The sequence below is a fragment of the Rattus norvegicus genome, chromosome 7, assembly GCF_036323735.1.
Source record: "Rattus norvegicus strain BN/NHsdMcwi chromosome 7, GRCr8, whole genome shotgun sequence".
In the NCBI taxonomy this organism is placed as follows: Eukaryota; Metazoa; Chordata; class Mammalia; order Rodentia; family Muridae; genus Rattus; species Rattus norvegicus.
In genome coordinates, this window is record NC_086025.1 from 29133119 (window position 1) to 29155360 (window position 22242).

The 22242-nt window shown below is 41.1% G+C and overlaps 1 protein-coding gene across 2 annotated transcripts in view; it reads right to left on the reverse strand.

Annotated features, from left to right (window-relative positions):
- The window catches only part of Nedd1 (NEDD1 gamma-tubulin ring complex targeting factor), a 41435-nt gene that overhangs the window by 12919 nt on the left and 6274 nt on the right, over window positions 1-22242 (reverse strand). For both annotated transcript variants that reach the window (NM_001106779.2, XM_039078693.2), the window contains exons 4-8: window positions 18885-19001; window positions 15936-16076; window positions 4818-5047; window positions 3155-3356; window positions 2584-2779 (exon numbers count right to left, since the gene is read on the reverse strand). In NM_001106779.2, coding sequence (NP_001100249.2) covers window positions 2584-2779; window positions 3155-3356; window positions 4818-5047; window positions 15936-16076; window positions 18885-19001 — 886 coding nt within the window. The remainder of the gene's footprint in view (window positions 1-2583; window positions 2780-3154; window positions 3357-4817; window positions 5048-15935; window positions 16077-18884; window positions 19002-22242) is intronic.

Below are 22242 nucleotides of genomic sequence, written 5' to 3' on the forward strand. Positions count from 1 at the left end.
TTTTCTGTATGTTGTGACTAAGAAAGACCTCCACATAAAACCAGACCACTGAAACTAATAAAGTGGGGAAGAGCCTCGAACACATGGGCACAGGGGAAAATTTCCTGACCAGAACACCAATGGCTTATGCTCTAAGATCAAGAATCAACAAATGGGAAACCAGAAAATTGCAAAGCTTCTGCAAAGGACACTGTCAACAGGACAAAATGGCAATCAATAGAGTGGGAAAAGGTCTTTACCAATCCTACATCCAATAGAAGGCTAATATCTAATATATACAAAGAACTCAAGAAGTTAGGCTCCAAAGAGCCAAATAACCCTATTGAAAAATGGAGTACAGAGCTAAACAAAGAATTCTCAACTGAGGAATATCGAATGGCTAAGAAGCATCAAAAGAAAACTTCAACATCCTTAGCCATGGGGGAAATGCAAATCAAAACAACCCTGAGATTCCACCTCACACTAGTCAGATCACAAACTCAGGTGACAACAGATGCTGGCGAGGATGTGGAGATAACATCCATTGTTGGTGGGATTGCAAGCTGGTACAACCACTCTGAAAATCAGTCTGTCGACTCCTCAGAAAACTGGACATAGTACTACCTGAGGACCCAGCTATATGACTCCTGGGCATATACACAAAAGATGCTCCAACATATAACAAATGCTCCCCATGTTCATAGCAGCCTTATTTATAATAGCCAGAAGCTGGAAGAACCCAGATGCCCTTCAACAGAGGAATGGATACAGAAAATGTGGTACATCTACACAATGGAGTACTACTCAGCTATTAAAAACAATGACTACATGAAATTCTTATTCAAAAGGATGGAACTAAAAAATATCCCTAGTGAGGTAACCAAGTCACAAAAGAACACCACAAGGCATGCACTCATTCATAAGTGAATATTAGCCTAAAAGCTTGGGATACCTAAGAAAATATTCACATATTATATGACGCTCAAGAAGGAAGACCAAAATGAGGATGCTTCATTCCTTCTTAGAAGGGAGAATAGAATACTCATGGGAGGAAATACAGGACAGAGAGTGGAGCAGAGACTGAAGAAAAGGTCACCCAGAGACTGCCTCACCTGGGGACCCATCCCATTTGCAGCTACCAAACCCAGTCACTATTGCTGATGCCAAGAAGTGCTTGCTGACAGGAGCCTGATATGGTGTCCCCTGAGAGGCTCTGCCAGAGCCCTACTGATACAGATGAGGACGGTTGCAGCTAACCATTGGACTGAACAAGGGGAGTCCAATGGAGGAGTTAGAGAAAAGACTGAAGGAGCTGAAGGGGTTTGCAACCCTATAGGAAGAACAACAATATCAACCACCCGACCCCACCAGAGCTCCCAGGGACTAAACTACCAACCAGTGAGTACACATGGACAGACCCATGGCTCCAGCCACACATGTAGCAGAGGATGGCATTGTCCAGCATCAATAGGAGGAAAAGCCCTTGGTCCTGTGAAGGCTCGTTTCCCCAATGTAGGGGAATGCCAGCGCTTTGAGGTGGGAGTGGGAGCATCCTCATAGAAGCAGAGGGAGTGGGTATGGGAGAGGGGGAAGGGGATAGCATTTGAAATGTAAATCCATAAAATATCCAAGAAAAATAACATTAAAAAAAAATTTCCAGGAGAAAGCTCGACTCAACAGAATTGTTTTTTATTATTTTATATTTATCTACTGAAAAACATCCATTTAAAAGGAAAACAGCATTTTTAAGTGGTTATTATGTGCTGAGCTTTCGGTTCATTTAAAAAATATAACTTGATCTATATGGCTAATAAATTTACAAAAAAAAAAAAAGAGCGACACAGAACGTCATAGGAAACTGATGATGAAAACAGTTCTTCCACACTATCAGAGTCAACGCATCAAAGCTCTGTCATTTGGAAGGAGTAACTTCACGCTGAGGAACAGGACTTGACCTGCACAGTCAGCGTCAGTGTACCTGCATCACCGCTGAGTGCAGGCTGTTTTTGAGAATTCACAGACTGCGCTCTTGTTACAAGCAAAGAGCAGAGAAGCCGCCACTACACCACACTGGACCTTCCTGTGACCACTGGAGTCAAGATTATCTCAGACCTAGACACTCGAACTCTAACTTCCGGCTAACAAAACTACACGTCAGCGTGAGCCAGGCAACGACAGCATTTCAAAACATTTATTCTGCCGCCTGACTTACTTCCACTCTGAGATAGGAAACGTTAAGAACCGTGAGTGGTCTTCATCTTGTCTTGTGCATTTTGCTCTTTGACTATAAGGTCAAACCAAACAGACAGCACTGGGTTCCCACTCTGCTTATGATGTAAGGGAAGATCAGCCAGGCTGAGGGAATATTAAAGACAAATGGCTAAAATCACCCACTCTCTCTCACAATAGAAATTCAGCTGAAGAGAATAAGTGCTCTCAAGGGCTCCTTAACAAGGCAAAGTTAATACGTTTCATTTCTTCAACGGTATCTACGAATCAGTTTTGCCTACCTAAGTACTCAAATTAGTCCTAGGTTCTAAAAGAAAGGGCTAATGGTGAAGGAAAGACAAGGCCCCCAGCTCACTCTGACACAAGCGACGTTACCTGCTTCGTCCTGAGCAGCCCCTGCTCCTTTGCCCACAGCTGTCGTCACGGGCTGTGGGAGAACTGTGGCAATGGAAGGGCTGGGTGCTTCTCTGACAATTCCAGAATTCTGGGCAGCCCCACTGCTGCTGCCCACAGGAACACTCCGTTTGTTCGCTGCTGTGGCCTTATTTGAGCAGCCTTTATTTAAACTTGCCTAAATGGAATAGAATATTTAAAAGCTCAGGTTACTAATGTGTCATAATAAACATTAATATTTTATAAGTACCCCGCTAAATTAAAAACTTAATTTCTCTTCTTATAAATCTGAAGCTTGCTGCTATATCTGAATTTTGCTCTAAACAACAATGTATTTTAAAATACTTATGATGAGGGGTTATAGAAGAATTAAATACTAAACAACTTTAAAATCAAATCTCCAATGGCTTTATATTCAAACAATGTACAATGTCACTGTATAAAACAACTCTGAAGCAGTACACTGCTGTGTTTAGTTGACAAGAGATAATTTTCACTTTCTGAGCTAGGACTTTCTAGGAAAATAGAAAATGTTAAAAAGAGAGTATCTCACCTTCGTCAGAGATGTGGAGTACTGAAATGCTATACACTGCACAGATGTCTTGTGGGCGCTGATGGTTTTCACGGGAGATTTCAGCATCCTTAAGTCATACTGATATATTTTCCCACGGGAGGATCCAATAGCCAAACTGGCTCCATCTGGCATAAAATCTACAGCAGTCAGAGGAGTGTCAGCCACTAAAGTTTTCACCAGCCTTTGGAGGAGAATGTGCAAATACATTAGTATATGCAGGAGTATAAGCTTACGCGACACGTGTGCTTATCAAGAACACTTAGAACGAGGCCAACAATGCATATCCCAAATACTTGTTTAAAGCAGTGCAGACTATGTCTTATAGACTCATCCTATAGAACAACCTGTAAAGAATGAACATTCACACCACAACTGTGCAGCCTACATTTTCCATGTGGACCTCCGTTTCCTGGATTAAGCACTCTCTGGCAACATGTGGCAACAGGAACCAGCCTCAGGGCTGGGCGGGCGCTACATATCCAGTTTCTACTTAGTGGCCCGCCTGTCTCTGCCGGGGCTGTGACCTTTCACATGAGCAGATGCTACTCTGTTCTAAGTTGTACATCTCTTGACCAAAAGGCTAAACCCAGCACAGTTCATGCGGCCAGACCACAGCCAGGCAACGGATACTGACTTGCTCTTTGCTGGTCTCTCTGGCACTAGAGGCTTACTGCTCACACCGGCTGTCAGTGAACTGTTTTAAACAGAACAGAGTGAGAAGAGGTCACAGTAACTACTGGAGCAAGGCCCAATTCCGGTATCTCTACCAACAGTAACCTTAGCATTCTTTGTGATCTTTAAATACTGCCTCCTTCTAAATTACGCACAGTTAACACATAAGAAGAGTTTGAATGGTTCAAAGATCATCTACCCAAGCAGGGGTAACATTTTTAGGGATATCTGGTAATGTCTGGAGTATCATAACTCAGCAAATGTCACTGGGCTTAGTGGGAGAGATCAAGGCCAGTGCTGAAATACATTACAGTGCTCAGGACAACACTCCATAAGAGAAACACCAGACCAGAATATATATAATTAGTTTAGAAATTCTGATACAGAAAATAAATTAACTTAAAACAAAACTGTTGTTAAAAAGTATATTTGGTTGTATTTTACAAAAGAATCTTTAGACTGCTGAAATAAAGATGTATAATGAAGTCAATCGCTCTCTCTCTCTCTCTCTCTCTCTCTCTCTCTCTCTCTCTCTCTCTCTTTCGCTCTCGCTCTTGCTCTCTCTTGCTCTCTCAACTCTCATGGTCTAAAAGTACCCTAATGTTTATTCAGCATCCACTCTTTTCTGTGTAAAAAAACAAGGAAAGTTATCATACTAAATACATCAAGATCCCCCTACAGTGATCAGATGCCTGTGTGAGTCACAAACATGTCTGTTAATGAGAGATCTGTCACTAAATGGACATGCTATGCCTGGTGATGGAATTCAGGGGAGAGTGCTTGCCCAGTACACTCCAAACTCCAGGCTGGATCCAAAGCAGCACAGGACGTGGGTGTGGTGGCACACACCCGTAATCCCACCATTCGCCAAGAGCATCAGCAGGTCAAGGTCATCTCTAGCTAACTGACAAGTCTGAGGCCTGCCTTTGCTATGTCTCAAAACAAGTACTCGGGATAACATCACACTTACTTCTTACTTGAAGTGTCATACAGGATGATTCTTTTATCCAGGCCTATGGTCACAAACAGCAGTTCGTTGACAGGAGAGAAGCAGAGGCCTGAAGCTGGGGCTTTGTGTGTACTGTCAAAGCTGTGGTATGCACTCTGACTGTTCACATCCCAGAGGGTCACTACTCCATTATCCGAAACGCTGCCCAAGAGAGACTTCCTAAACAACGAGTACTTGATGTGCCGGACAGGCTGCAGATAAAGAACACACTGACGTGACTGCAAACATTCAGAAGCATTCATAAACATGACTCAATCCTACCAATCCTGCAGAGTTAGGTACTCTCTGATTCAAAGACAGACGGGTTTTGAGGACAACCTCCACCATGTTACTTAGTGCATTAGAAGATGACCCTGAAACATTTCAATATTCTGTTAGTTGAATATCTGTCATGATTTGATTATCTTAGATGACACAACTTCTTCAGTCTCTTCCGTTTAAAGAGAAAAACTTTTAATATAACACATCTGCATTGACTACATTAACCAAGCGATTAGAACAGTCACCATAAACACAGGGCCCAAGCACAGTCAAATCACAGGAGAACCCTGGGAGAGGGTGAAGTAACTTGGCACTCACTCCTACAGCCCTTAGACTCTGGGATGCACTAATCTGTGTGCGGCCTGTGGCGCTGACACTCCAGCACATTAACCGGCACAGTAAAGCACAGGTACTAAGGACGGATGGGACCCTCTACAGAGGAGGGGCTAAACCTCCTTTGAAAACAGAGCAGCCTGAGGGCAGTGCAGGACCCGCTCTAAACACTAATCCCCACCAGAAGACAGGCTTCCTGTCTAGTTTATCTGGACCAGAAAATTCAGGCTGAATAAATACGACTTGATTAAAATTGATTGAATTATACCTACTTTTCCTAAAATATTCTGTCCGGATTTCTATTGGCATCCTAATTAACTATGCTAATAATAAAATAAAATAACACTAAAAAATGTCAGAACACTACAAAACAGACAGAAGAAAAGGGACCCAAGAAACAGACGAGATACAGAGAAACACTTGACTGCACATTCAGGAACGTCACAAAACCACAGAACTGGAAGTTATAATATATAATACAGCAAAACCTGTAGGGTGAAAAAATAAAAACGTAAAAGTAAAAATTAAAAAAAGTGAAAGCCTTGACAAGACATTATGAGACAGGGACCTCAAAAGAGGCCACTGAGTCTGCTTTCAGCTGGTCATCTGTGGCTGGGCACATAGTCTATGCTTAGGAGTAGTTTGTTTCTGTGCTGAGACTCTCTTGGAGAATATATTTTATATATTTACATTTCAAATGTTATCCTCTTTCCCCATTTCCCCTCCAGAACACCCCTATCTCATCCCTCCTCCCCCTACTTCTATAAGGGTGATTCTCCTCCTACCCACCCACTCTCGCCTCACCACCCTGGCATTCCCCTACACTGGGGCATCAAGCCTTTTCAGGACCAAAGGCCTCTTCTTCCATTAATGCCCAACAAGGCCATCCTCTGCTACATATGCAGCTGGAGCCATGGGTCCCTCCATGTGTACTCTTGGGATGGGAGCTCTGGGGGGGTTGGTTGGTTGATATTGTTGTTCTTCCTATGGGGTTGCAAACCCCTTCAGTTCCTTCAGTCCTTTCCCTAACTCCTCCATTAGGGTCTCAGTGCTCAGTCCAATGGTTGGAATGCGAGAATCCCCATTTATATTGGTCAAGCTCTGGCAGAGCCTCTCGGGAGACAGCTATATCAGCCTCCTGTCAGCATGCACTTCTTGGCATCTACAATAGTGTCTGGGTTTGGTGTCTGTATATGGGATGGATCCCCAAGTGAGACTGAAGGAACCACAAGTGGTTATCAACTGGTGATGGCTTCTGGGCTAAAGCTGGGGATATGTGTCCATCTACTTCAGCTCTGAGAACTCACTGGATCAGCCACACACAGGCCTCATGGATGCTGCCTCTGCCTGAGCACATACGTTCTATGCTTAGAGCCTCTTAAACTCTTTCTACCTCCTTTCTTCTTTCCACCAGAGCTCTCTGAGCCCTGACAGGGAGGGATTTGATGGAGACCTCCCAATTAGGGTGGAGTGGTCCAGGGTCTCTCTCTGCAGTGTCTCTGCACAGTGAGTCTCTGTGTTTATACCCATCTGCTGCAGGAGGAAGCTTCTCACATGATGGTTGAGCAAGACACCGGTCTATGAGTACAGCACAAAGTAATTAGGAGCCATTGTACTGCTACACTCCTTTTGTAGAACAGTAGTATTTATTTTTCCCCAGGTCCCTACGCTATCTAGTCTCAGTTTCATGGTCACCCAGACAGTGTTGGGTATGGCTCCTTCTCATGGAGCAGGCCTTAAGTCCCGGATATCAGTAAGTTACTCCCCAGTCTTTGTGCCTCCTCTGCACTAGTGTGCTGGTACTAGTGTGCTTCAGTTGGTGATGAAAGGTCACTGTCTACACTGTTATTTAGCAATTACACTTAGAACACACACACACACACACACACAAACACACACTCAATCACTTTAGAAAGCTATTGTATTAGGTTTCCATACAACCCCTCAAATGACCCTCAATTTTACTGGCCCTCTCCTCCTCATCTTCCCTTCCTCGTTCCCCTCTTTTCTTCCCCTCCCTATTTGTCTTCCTGTTCTAATCCCTACCCCACCGCCATCCACCCATTATTCATAACTATCTACTCCATTTCCTGGTCCTGGGGAAATGTATTATTTCCTAGTCACTTACTCTATACCAGTGGTTCTGAATCTGGGGGACACAAGCCCTTTGAGAGTCAACAAACCCTTTCACAGGGGTCACCTAAGACCATCCTGGATATCAGATATTTACATTACATTCACAACAGTAGCCAAATTACAGTTACAAAGTAGTAATGAAAATAATCTTATGGCTGGGAGTCACTTCTGTGATTCTAAAACAGTTTGCTTATCTTTGATTTAACAACTGACATCCACCTATACGTGAACACATACTGGTCTGTGCTACCTCACTCAGGATGATTTTTTTCTCTAGTTCTACCCATTTACCTGCCAAGTTCATGACTTCACTTTCTTTAATGATGGAGTATATTCCCTGGTGTAAATGCAGCACATTTTCTTTCTCCAGCATCTGCTGACACCTAGGTTACTGTCAATTCTGACTCTCGTGAACAGAACAAAGGCTGAGCAAGTGTCTCTGTAGTAGGATGAAACATTCTTTGGGTGTATGGCCAAGGCCAGCACAGCTGAACCTTGAGGAAAATCAACTATCTTCCCAAGGAACCGCCACACCGATTTCCATAGTGGTTGCGTACACTGTACTCCCCCCAGCAATGGAGGAGTGTTTTCTTTGTTCCACAACCTCGCCAGCACGAGCTGTAGTTTGTTTTATTGATCTTGGGCCATTCTGACTGGCGTGTAAGATAATTTGCATTTCCCTGACAACTAAGGATTTTGAACATTTAAGTGTTTTTCAGCCATTTGAGATTCCTTTTTTTTTTTTTTTGAGAATTCTGTTTATAGATCTGTACTTCATTTATTAATTGGGTTATTCCCTTTCTTGATATCCAGTTTTTTGAGTTCTTCATATATTTTGGACATTATTCCTTTATTGGATATATAAATTGGTAAAAATCTTTTCCCATTCTGTAGGCTGCCACTTTGTCCAAATGATGGTGTCTTTGTATAACAGAAACTTTTCAGTTTCATGAGATTCCATTTATTTTCTATCTTAGTGTCTGTGCTAATGGTGGTTTATTTAGAAAGTCTTTCCCTGTAGCAATCAGTTCAAGCTCTTCCCCATTTTCTTGTATCTGGCCTTCTGTTGAGGTCTTTGATCCTTTTGGAGTTAGGCTTTGTGCAGAGTGACATGCACGGATCTGTCTGCACTCTTCTCCGTGCAGCTATCTGGCCTTACCGGCACCACTTGTGGAAGATGCTGTCTGTTTTTCCAGTGTGCATTTCAGGCTTCTTTATCAAAAATTTGGTATTCAAAACAGGCATCTAGATTTATGTATGGATCTTCAACTCAATGATCAATGATTTCCATGTATAGCACAGTTTAAGACCCATAAATATGTTTAAACATCTACTCTTTAATCTTCTGATATTAATAGAATGTCATTTCTGATTGTTCCACATATATTAAACCATCATATTCTTAGAATATCAAGACATTAGCCATGACACAATATAAGCAAAGTACTAATCTGCTAAACTGTGCAAAATGAATATTAATGCGTTTTTGTATCAGCAGCACCAAACTTATTAAGCAATTATTTTGTTTAGCACTTTCAGAATTGATATTTTTTCTTACAACACATTATTGCTTTGTTAGAATGTTTTTGTTTTTGTTAAAAGGTTGTTTATAAATATGAAACATACTATTACTATAAGTAGGTGAAGACATGACATCAATGAATGATCATAACTGTGTAAACTTCATTTACAAAACTTATAAAAATATGTAAGAATTCCATGGGCTAAGAAATTCTTATTCCACCATGAATATTTAGAAGTAAACTGAAATAACGAAGAGTAAATTCATCTGTAATCTAAGCAACTACAGAAAACTGATTACCATCTTTGGAGGAACCTCTTAAGTACCTTTCTGTACATGCATGTGTGATGAGTGGACTAGAACTGGTACTTGGGATTACATTCTACTGTGACACAGTCATGTCAGCAAAATGTCTTCTATGACAGCTGGATCATATCAATTTATCTCCTCGAGGTTCCAACAAATCTACCATTTCCTAAAGTTGCTGACTTGAGATAATTCCTATTTCTGTGCCCAGTGCTCTTCAGAGATACAAAGTTGAGAACACTAAGTCAGCATTTATCTATTTTTGTTCTTATGGATTGTCTATTAATATATCTTGCCTATTTTCTATTCGGATATTATGAATTTTTTAGTGCTAATTTGCAACTAACTTCTTCAAGTAAGGCCGTAAATGCTCATATAGACTGCACATACTTTCTCCATTTCCTTCTCTGTTGATTCTTTTCTGTCAGAGTGCTAGTCTACAGAGATAGTCTCAAGACTTCTGGACAAACCCTTCCACTATCAACTATGTCACTTTAAGAAGAACTGACATCTTAAGATATTCCATGGTAAAAAATTACAAAACCACAGAAAGGAATGCTTTAAAATCAGTGGTTTTCAACCTTCCTAATGTTGTGATCCTTTAATACAGTTCCTCACGTTATGGTGACCCCCAACCATAACATGTTGTCATTACTTCAAAACTTTAATTTTACTACTATTATAAATCATAATATAAGTATCTGATATGTGGGGTTGTGAGGCACAGGCTGAGAACTGCTGCTTTAAATGTTAGTTCTTTGTTGAAATTTTTCCCAGAGGAAATGAACCTGCCTATAAAACATTCATTTGTTTTTGTATTTTACTATTTTTTTTATATCTTTGAGGTTTTTAAATCAAAGATTGAAGAATATCATAGTTTGCTATACCCGGCATTTGCTGGATATAAAAGTATCAAAGATTATGTTCTTTTTAAAATGTATTTTCTACTTGCCATTTTCATAAAACACGTTTTTCAGTGTTTTAAGTGTTTTCTCTCTGGTGCTCCCTCGGGATTCTAAACAGCTAAACACCAGCAGCACTGCTGACTGCTCTCTGCCGGCTCCAGCTTGTGGGTTTGTGGTTCGGCTGCAGGTTCATCGGCCTCAGAATGGACAGAGCCCAGAGACGCAAGCACTCACAGCAGTTCTGAGTTACTCATCTAACAGTGGAGTGCATGGCTTAAATAAGACTCACTGCCACAATGGTTGCTTTTCCTTGGAGTCGGGAACAGCATGGACGCAGTTAAAGTTCCTGACCATGCATGTGCATGAGCAGGCTGCTGCGTGGTGACTTGTGGCTGTCCATTAATATGTTGCTGGGGACCGTGGGCTCCCACAGCTTGGAGATTCACCTTTCATCCTTGCAATGTCCCGTGCACTTGCATGCAATGAGCAAGCACGCCATTTCTCTCTCTGACCTACTGCCAGTTCTTTCTGGGAGACTCAATTCCTAACTACAGAGAACACACAGTGCAGCCGTCTGCTGGGTTAATCTGCCCTTTGCAAACTTAACTTCTCCTGTCTTCCTTCCCTTTGCCAGGTACCTTACAGTCTAAAGGAAAGATGCACCTAACTGATTAAGAGAGGAACAGGAGAAATACCATTTATTAGAACTCCTACTCACCAATCTTTATCTAGATTACAGAGCCCAGAACATCTGCTGCCTATCGATACCATCAGAATAAGTAAAATAAACAGATACCTCAGGACTAACACCTGCTCTGGTCCCACTTAATGTCAATGGCTAAAAATATCAGCTCCACAGTGAACCTGTTCCTCAATGTTATTTTAAAAAGTCAAGATCAGAAGTAATTTTCATAACACTATTAAAATATAGTGCTTGCTGTGATTATAAAAATTTGGAAACTATCTAGAACAGGAGAACCTTTAGGTAACAGTGATACTAAGTATTAAAATGCACGCAATCACTGAAGATTAGGAGGGCTAGTGTTATCATGCCTCGGACACAGCACAGTGACAGAAGACAGACAGACAGAAGACAGAAGACAAGTTTACAAGAAGAAAATGATGCAAAAGAAAGACAACGCTGTATATGGAAACACATAAGATAGTATTTTACACATATTTTCCATTATTATTAGGAAGAGAAAAACATCTAATAGTATCTTTGAAAACTGGCATAAAGTGTCAATTTATTTTATGCTCACATTAATAAAACTACTTGAGAACATAATACAGGGGCTAAGCAAGGACATAACAAATGTTAAAGAAATAACACTGAGATTATTAAGGAAATGCTATTGTGCCAAATATTTTCCCCGATATAAATTATGCTAATGCCCCTATAAACGTGAAGATCACTAGTCTAGAAATAAGGCTCTGCAGTCAAACTTTCTGAGTATGAATCCATGTAGAACATAAAGCAAATTACAATGTAAAATCTGTCATGCCAGAAATAGAACCCAGGGCCTCGTAGAGTCTCTATAGCTGAGCTATATCCCAGCCATAAACTCATTGTTTACAAAATAATTAACGTTAAAAAAGGTAATTCATAACTACTTACATTTCTCAGGTTTCTGTACTCAAGCAGGCTTATTAATACTTACAAACTCTACATATAAAACAAAATGTAGTCACTTAAGGAAAACAAATGTGTTTAAATGTACTGTGGTATGTTTAAAAATCTCACCTGCTTTACCTAAAATTCCCTTTTTAATCTAAGACATCCGTAATACAGATCAACATTTTTAACTGCTTGGGAGAAGGCAACTCTCAATGATCCCAAGCTGCTGAAGCGCCCAGTGCTGACATGAAGCCAGCAGCCAGCAGCCAGCAGCCAGCAGCCAGGAGCTCTGCAGAGGCTGGGCAGCTCTTTTTTCTCTTGGAGAAAGACAAAAACTAATAGCCTCAATTCAACTGAAAGTAAGACTATACCCAGGCAACCTCATTTCTGACATGAATCCCAGTCGGATGTAGACTCAGTAAAATGACAAGGGTTTTGTCACTTTGTCTAGGAAGTCAATTTTATGATTCTTACAACCTCAAATCCTCAATTGTTTATAGAAACAAAACTAACATTTTCAACTTAATCATAGATAGGTCCTAACTAATACTTTTTTCTCAATAACCCAAACCCCAGGTACAGTAAAATCAATCAAGGCAAAACTGAGCCAAACAACAGTATATCTGAATTTTAAAATGTCAATGTCTGACACACTTGAGAATTATGAACTGCTGGCAGTTTTAAATGAATATTTAATATATGTGAAATCTTAAATGAATTTTTACAATTTTTTAATGTACACTCAAGTGGCAATTCTGGTAATGATAGGTAGGTAAATGGCAATTAAATTGTAGAAAAGAACTAATGTAAAACTGCCTTCAAGTATTTCAATTATATACAGTAAAGCCTGAGTGTGCAGAGTCATTACGCTGACTTTCCTAAGAGATCTAGAACTGATCTTTCTAATAAGAGAAGCCAACTTCTACTTCCCTGCCTTTAATGGTATAACTTATCAAAGCACATGAAATAATATATTGTATAAAAAAATAACTATTTGTTCCAGGCAGAGGGAAAAGTGCACTTTAATTTTGTTCTTTACCTTATTATCACACACATGTATGTGTTTACACATGCACACACATCGCACACACACCCTATGGAGTTCAGTTAGTATTGCCTGTATATGCATAAGTTTAAGGCTGCACACTTAAGTCCTGAGAAACCTACAAGGGGTCTCCTTCCTGGAGAGAACACTAACAACCTGGGGCTCTGCCTCTAGAGGTGGGCCCTTATCAGAAAAGTAACTCCTGAGGGTAAGTTATAGCTGGTAAGCTAGCACGGGGTGGAAGGGAGTGCATACTAAGGATGTCCAAAGCAGGCTGAGGAGGAAACCAGAAAGGTGACGTTAATGTCTTCATCTAAGGAGCCGTTAAAAGCTCCCAACAGCGGCTAATACTCATTGATCTCCCAGCCTAATACCAAAAGTCTTGCAGAGTTGGAGGTCTGGCAGACTGAGAACACTGGAGATGAGCTCGCACACTGTTTTCCTAAACTAGAAGATTAGTTTTCTGATACAAACTAATCAATTAAAATTAGTTTTCTGATACAAACTAATAAAAATTAGTTTTCTGATACAAAAAATTAAAATTCTTTGGGACTAGAGAGATGGCTCAGTGGTTAAGAACACTGACGCTCTTCCAGAGGTCCTGAGTTCAAATCCCAGCAACCACATGGTGGCTCACAACCATCTGTAATGGGATCCGATGCCCTCTTCTGGAGTGTCTGAAGACAGCGACAGTGTACTTATATATAATAAATCTCTTTTAAAAAATTCTTTGAGCATTAGAATTGCTGCAATCCATCACCTAAGATTTTAAGGTTTTTTTTTTTTCATGTGAGAAAGGGATATGATAAACAGAGATCCCTACGCACCTCACACCTCGAGGCATTGATGTGTCTTATCTGCCACAAGCTGTGTCCACAGGGAAGGAGTGAGGAGCTGGGGACCCAGAACTTTGGAGGGAAAAACTGAAGTGGAGAGCTGTAACGGAGGAAGAAGGATAACACAAAGGGAGACGGAGCCAAGGATAGTAACTCTAAGATGCTTGAAAAGCAATGGGGAATTGGATTATTTTATGTTTACCTAAAATTACATATATATGTATGTATACACACACAAAAAATAAAGTTATACCACTTGAAGTGATAATGCTTCCAAGAGCCACAGACCAGTGGTTCTCAACCTGTGGGTCCCGATCCCTTTAGGGTTCAAATGACCTTTTCATAGGGAGTCACTTAGGACTATCAAAAACCACAGATATAACAGTAGCAAAATTAGAGTTATGAAGTAGCAACAAAATAACTTTATGGTTGGGGTCACCACAACATGAGAGACTGTATTAAAGGGACAGCATTAGGACGGGCGAGAAGCACTGCCAGACTATCTAGCTAAACAAAACCCCAGTACTAAGCATGAGAAAGTTCCATTTGATCACTGGGCAGGGAAGTCCAAACCCCAACTACAGTCTGTGCCACTGCCTTTGCTGCCTTCCGACAGGTGAGACGACTGCTGACGACAGCACACATTCTGGCCTCAGGATCTGAGCGGTCAAGACAGCACTGACAGGAAGTGACGGCCCTCCCTGAGGACCAGCTCACACAGTCCTGCAAGCTGCCAAGGGAGAAAAGTTATCCAAGTTCTCCTCTGTGAACCATAATACAGGAGACCGCGACAGGGGAACAGTGACATGTATTTGGGGAGGAAACCAGTAGCTGTGTCATTGGACTTAAGGCCCACTCGATAGGAGGGAGCTCGTGCCTAATATGGTAAACCTGGCCACGACCCCATGGTTGGAGTGGTCACAGGTGCTAGAGGGGACCCTACTACTGCCACTTCCTTACATTAATGATCTTGCAACTGTACCCAGAAGCTTCAGACAGTCTGAATCACTCACAACTTCCACCAAGCTAGAAAGCCAGTGCAGAGGAAGGAAGGCCACCAGAGCAGCTGAGCTCACAGTCAGTCCGTTCTGGGAACTCTAAGTGTAGAGCCACACGCCCTCAACTGTCAACTGAGACTGACTGACTAACTAACTAGTAGCTGAGCCTAACTGAGGAGGATGCAGTGTAAGTCACGGGCTGTGAAACAGACTCTAGCAGAACCCGGGAGAGCAGAAAGATGAGATGCATGGGTGTAACTAACTTGTGAATTACTAAAAAGCCAGGCTAAAGTTCTTCAATTTGCTACAGCCCCTATACCATATCCACTTTATCTACCTACTGGAATCATCTCTAGAGATGTTCAAAGAATGTCAGCCAAGGAAGACTCATTAAGGCACTTCTCATTCTTTTATGAAAAAAAAACAAAACAAAACAATTTTTTAACCAAGAAAAATATCTAACTGACTAATTTTTCTTTTAAAAGGTTTCTATAAAGATTTCTGTACTAACCTGAAATGTATGAGTCGGCTTTGATTATTTTAACTACCACATACTTTTCAAAACAACAAAAACCAAAACGGTTTTGTTTTTTCAAAATGTACTTGCCTCTACCTAAACACAATGATTTCCTGTCCACACACGGTATGAATGAATGTACACATCAGTCTTAGGACTTCTGTAACAGAAATGCCATGGAGACATTAAAACCCCGGGCTCAGGACGGCGCTATGTACAAATACCTGCGTTTTGTTAGAAAACAGACGGAGTGTGGAAGACCAAATATTTAACTGTCTGAGTGAATTCATCCAAGCGCTCTAGGATGAATTAGCTTACTTATCTTTCTCAAAAACTGCCATGACAAACTAGCTAGTTTTCCAGAAAGCTAAATAAAACTTTTAAATATGGGGTTGGGGATTTAGCTCAGTGGAGGAGCGCTTGCCTAGGAAGCGCAAGGCCCTGGGTTCGGTCCCCAGCTCCGAAAAAAAGAACCAAAAAAAAAAAAAAAAAAAGCTTTTAAATATTAAAAAATTTAAATTTACTTTCTTATGTAAAATAATTCAAAATATAAGTTATTAACTTTATTTAAAAAAACAAACAAACAAACACAAACACCATACCTGCTTACTCCCATGGCCGAAAGGCGTACTGGAGGTATTAGTGGTTACGCTGTGTAAGATAATCTCACCACTGAGAGACCCGGAAGCAATGTAACAATCATTCCAATTGTACGCCACACAAGTTACTTCCCGTTTATGGTCCTGAAAGAAACGCAGTGAAGAACAGCAGCCGTTAGCCCCCATATTTGATGAAGAGTATGGCTGTCTATCGATACCTGAGCTAACAGTTTCCTTCCGACTAACACCACTGAGCTGATTAGACACCACAGAATAAACATGGAGTCTCGAGAGACAATTTTTGAGACCCATACTACATGTCCACAGACTCTGAAACACTAAACAGTCTAGAAGGGTACCTAACTTAATGCTCATCTTCTAGAACTGCCTGCCTTCCACTGATGTTGATAACATTTATTCTAAGCTAAATGTCTGCTCTCAAGTATTACTGTTCAACTACAAGACACTAAAATTAGCACCAAAATGACAGCGAATGGTAAAGGAACAGTGGCATCAAGGGAACAAAAGGGAGAAACAGGTATCACTCTCAACTGACTGACTGAGAGAGACATACAACTGAATCCAACATTAAAGAAAGGATGAGAGTGGGGAGTAGCAGTACACACTTGTAGTCCCTACACTAAGGAGGATCACGAGTTCAAGACTATCCTGTACCACCTAGAATTTTAGGTTAGCCTGAGCTAATATAGTGAGGTCTTATCTCAAAAGACAAGCAAATAAAGAAGAGATCATAGGTAAGTTACAGACAGGAAAGGAAGTGGGAGAAAAAGCAATGACTAAGCCTGAGACATCAGACAGCAGCTATTCATTCCCACTGGCTGAACACCTTCTCCACTGGGGCTTCACTGACTAGTCAATCCTAAGAGGCAATGCCATTTTCCCCATCTACAGATGAGGCGCACGAGACGAGAAAGCTTAAGACGCTGGTGTATCTCCCATCTCTGCTAAGTGACAGACTAGGATACAGCTCTAAGACAAACCCCAAAGCCCTTGGCCTTCCCAAAACAGACTGCCTCCCAAACGCGAACAGAATCTCATGAGGGAATGGAAGTCCAAGACTTTGACTAAACCGAGCTCACAAGGTTTGTTTCCAAGCATCAAATTAGAGATGTTTAACAGGAACATGCAAGCCTCATGGGAGTTATAAGGGTGGGGTTTTGTTTTGTTTTGTTTTTTTGAACAATGCAGTGTTCTGTCATTTACTGAGATAAATATCCTAAACTTGATACAAGACAGTGAATGGACATCTCACTGCAGTACAACTCCATCAGATGACCCCAACTTCTACCCCAGCACAGTTGCCTGTGGGGAAACCAACGTGAAGAGTAAGCACCATCGTGTGTACCGCTGCCCCAGGGATGAGGAGTGCGCCACTCAACCGAACATCTGTGACTCTGTAAAGGAGCACTGTCTCCCCAATTCAGCTGTGGAAAACACATCACCCGGAAACACTGACTATGCACTAACCAACGCCAGAAATTGTATACATCACTGGGGATGAGAGCATAGATAAGGAACTCAAGGCAAAAGAAAACGTTTCATAGATGGGGAACTGCTTCTAAAACAGACAATAAAGCATTCTAAGATCTAAAGGATGTGAAAATAAGGGTTATCTGCAGACCGAGGAGAGGAAATGAGTAGAATGTCTCCAAACAGGAAGGGAGTAGGTGAAAGCCAAAAACTCTGACAATCGGGGCCAAGACTCACCTCTCAGTAAAACACTCCCTATACAAAGTAGGCACATCCCCCTAAGCGTGTGATTCAAATAGTGCACATCTGAAAGACGGAACAAAGAGCACGGTGTGCATGTGCACTGACCCTGTGGAGTGGACAGAATACATTCTTTAACATCTAACTCAGTTTCTCCGCCTGCATCTGCTGCTTTGCAGTTACTGAAATAAACAGTAAGCACTCAACAAGTGGGCATAGTAAGGGAGGAGACAAAAGCTATTTCACTAACCGCAACTCTTTAGTTACCTGTTTTATCCTAAGCAGAGTTTAAAGACGCTTCAAAGTTTAGCTAAGCATAAAACAATACATTTCCAAAGGTACCACAAAGCTACTATAGGATCCCGTTTCAGTTTAGCTATGACAGAGACAGAGAGACAAAGACAGAGAGACAGAATGACAGAGTGTGTATGTGTCTGGTATTTACCACAAAGCAGTCCAGGGACGGGATGACTACAGAGGGAGTAAGGACACAAATAAAACATTACTGGCCACAAAATGCCCACAAGTGTCAGGTAATGAGTAACATGGTTAACAGTTAAAGGGAGTTCTTCTCTGTGTATACAGAAGAGAACATATATATAAAACTATTTAAAACTTTCTATTAAATACTTGTAAATGACAAATAGCAAATAGCAAACTTGGTAGCACCTTCTAAATATTAAAAAAGCTAAAAGTAGAGTTAAGGAAGTCCTGACCACACTTTCCTGAGACAAATATGTTTATTTTCTGAAACTACAAAGAGCTACCTAAGGGAACACTGATTTTAAATAGTAAGTTATTTTAATTACTATTTCATTACCAAGTTTAAAAATATGCAAGCAAAAATATCATCAATAGTGGCAGCCAAACACTGCAGAACTAAGAGGCTGAGCCGTCAGCTCTGGTTACTGAATTCCTGAACCACACACATTTACCCAAAGCCCTTTAAAAAAAAATCCCTGATGACAAAACTACACTTGAAAAAGAAAACCCTCGAAGACTACTTCATTCAAAACAACAGGAACACATGAAAAAATTAAGGAAAAGGCAACACGAGTCACGAGTCTTTATGTGGAAAGTTTCAGCTAGACAGTACCTACATTCCCCAGTACACCCCACTTTGATTCTAAAGCACTTCAATTATGAGGACAAAGCTTGGAAAACGTTCCAAACAGGGTGTGAGCTGCCCATTCTGTAAATAGATAAAATATATTCGCTTACCTTAAGAGACCGATGAAGTCGTTTTGACTTTAAATCCCAAATATTAACAGTGTTATTTAGGCCTCCACTTGCCAAATACATTGATGTAGAATTTAAATCGACACATGTCTGCTTTTGCTATTTAAACAAACAAACAAACAAAATTAGGTTAACAGAGCCCAGAGAGGACCGACCTTTAGCAGAACAGCAAATCTGCTGAGTCACGGCCATCAAGATGCTTACACTTGCAACCAAGTATTTCACCTCTGGTCACCCTCATGGATCCAAAGCTTATTCATTTTCAGATGTCAAGAAAACAGCAAACCTCACCCAGTGAGTCTCAAGAATGACCCAATCCCAGCCTCAGGGGCTAGGGCTGTGGCTCAGTGGCTGATGCGGAGCAAGAGTGAGTCTGTGGGGAATCCACCACCAAATACAAATGCATTCATAGCAAATGAGCAAAGCGCCCTGACCTCAGACAGTTGAGCCTGGGCACAACTGATCAAGGGTAAGCTGCTGAATAACCTTCAGTTCCTTGTTACCCTGGTCCAGCCTATCAACAAGGCCTATAAACCCTACAAGAAATTCACATGCCTCCCTTCACCTAAATATATTATTACCACTGACCCAAACTTTGCCCAATGGTAGCAGCAACCTCCTGGCTAGTTTTCCTGTTTCCACTCCTGGTTCCTAAAAGCCCATCCTCCATAAATAGAGGATAAAAATAATTATTAAAAAAAGAAAGCAAGCCAGAGCTGGGTATGAAGGTTTTCAATGGCTCCCAGGCATACCTACAAGAAACCCAAACCCATCAACCTGCAGGCAGTCTGGGCCCTGCCCTACTCCATAACTTGTCCTCTTCTTTCTCATGCACTGATTCTCCACCAGTAATGACCTTGCATTCCTAACATAGCAATCTTCTAACTGCCTCAAGGCTTCTAAATAGCCGTTCTCCTTGTCCAGACCCAAACGTCACTGAACCAGTACTGATGGCTCTACCTGGTCAACAGACAACACATGTTACTTGTGAAGCAACCTCCCTTGGCCACTTAGTGTAGCTTTCTGAAACAGTATTCTACTTAGTACTCTGCAAAATAACTTTCCAATATCTAGGCAATCTTTGCTCAATTTACAGTGTGCTTGAAATCAGAAAGTCAGTTTCTTAAAGATTACAACTATATTCACCAACATTACAGAGCAATGGCTAAATTCAACGGTTACCAAGCTAGTCTCACAGTAAGTATGTGTCACCCTGGTGCCACGAGTAACTTGGGAGCTGGGCGCCTTGGCAGTGCTTCATTTAACTGAAGCAGAACGGAGCTACACGAACTGTTCTTACATTCAGCTGAATGCCATGAAAAACAAACATACACACACACACAAGACAGGCGACACGAAGCTCAAAGGAAAGACGCAAGCTGTGTAGGCTGAGGCAAGTCCCTGCACATTGAACATAAGCGAGCAGCAGAGCTGAGCACCAGATGAGAACAGACTGGAAGTACTTTCCTACCAGAGAATCCGGCATCCCCAGACCATGCTCTGCTCCAAAGAACACTTACAGTCTGTCTGTCCCCTTGCCTCAGGCCCACTGCACCAATCAGGATGTCAGCACTGGACCAACAGAATCAACTATCAAACACAGCCAGAGCAGCTATTAATGCTCTGGTGGGCACCATCCCAGGAATGAGCATGTCTGAAGGGATCAGCACCATTTACTTTAGAATCTACTTGCACTGCAAATCCAAGTTTCCTAATAACCATTAAAATTACTTTTAAAAGAAATAGTTAAGGATGGTTTCCACCAAAGATTGATATAGTTGGGTGCTAGCTGTCATAGGTGCAATTATTGTTAAGGGTTCAGAATAAAACCCATACTTAAGACTAGCTTACCTTATTGATAGAAGACCTTTTATTTTAATGTATTTTAATGCATCTAATGAACTTAAATAATTAATAGAAATTGTATGGAATTATAGGAATTCTGTACCCACAAAAATATTAAAGCATGATTTTTTTTAAATCTAAAAACGAGGTGGTTAAATTTCAAAGTAATTTTGTAGCCCACCATAACCATGATAATATCATTAATACCAATCTGTCCACTTCAAAGAGGAAATACACAAAATTAAAAACAAAACCAGGAACCTAAAATTTCATTGTAAAAATAATTTTAAAATAAGACTGGTGGAAATTTCTTTCCCCAACTATAAAGGCCCAATAGCTGAGTGGCATGTAAGTTAACAGAGCTGGGATCCCAACAAAATAAAGACTAGAGCCCTAACATGTCACAAGAAATTCCTAATAAATTCCTTCATTAAAAATCTCCCTGCAAAAAGCTTTTATAATGCAGCACATTCAAAATTAGAACTCTGGTGTGCATTTCTTCACCCGCTTTATAATTTAATGCCTTAAAGTGGGAAGGGCCAAAATTATACAACTGAATGGGGATATTCACCAAGTCCTCAGAATGACTCACATCTGTATAAATCACCTGATAAAGTATTAAAGTATAAAATAGAATTTGAGGTATAAAAGTACCCAGTGTACTATTTTTCTTTAATGGGAGGAGTTGGGCTTGGTTTGGTTAGCTCATGCCTTTAATCCAAATACTAAAGAAGCAAAGGCAGGTGGACCTCCATGGCTTCCAGACCAGCCTAGTCTAAAAACCAAGTTCCAGGTACTAAATAGCAGCCAGGACTACACAGGAGACAATGTCCAAATAAACAAACACATAATCAAATAAGTTTAAACGGACAAATCAAAACACAAGTGGGCAGAGGTGCTAAACACTGATCTGAAAACTTAATGCATGAAAGCCAGTCAGCCAGTTGTGAAAGAAAGAACTGATCTGACTTTAATATGATATTCAACAGCAGCTTGCTGGCCACTCCGGAAAGGACCCAAAAGTCCCAAGATCGCTGTCACTGCTCTCTTGAAGAGTTCAGTCTACTGACCAGGGGCAGTCTCTTCCTCAACTTTCCTTAGCCCAGACTGCCTCAAACTCCCACTGTACCTTTGTCAGACATTCTCTAAGCTTTCACACCTGGGCTGGAAGTGAAATTTAAGTTTACAAAAGAAAAAAGAGAATAAAAAAAGGGAAAAGGCAACAGCAGCAAAAAGGAGCGACCTTGTCATTAACTGTCATTCTCTACATTCTCTTTGAAGAGTAGCTTTCTGAATGTGGGGATGGAAATGAGGAGACCAATACTGTCCTGAATAAACTCACAAAACAAAAGAATGAAGAAATATCCAGCGAGAGCTTCACTCATCACTGTCACTGCGTGCTGTGGCCCCAAGCCTCCCTGAAAACTTCTATCTCCCCCAGCCTTAAGGAAGGCAGACCAGATCCCTGAGGGCTGGGCGCTCAGCATCTGAAGCA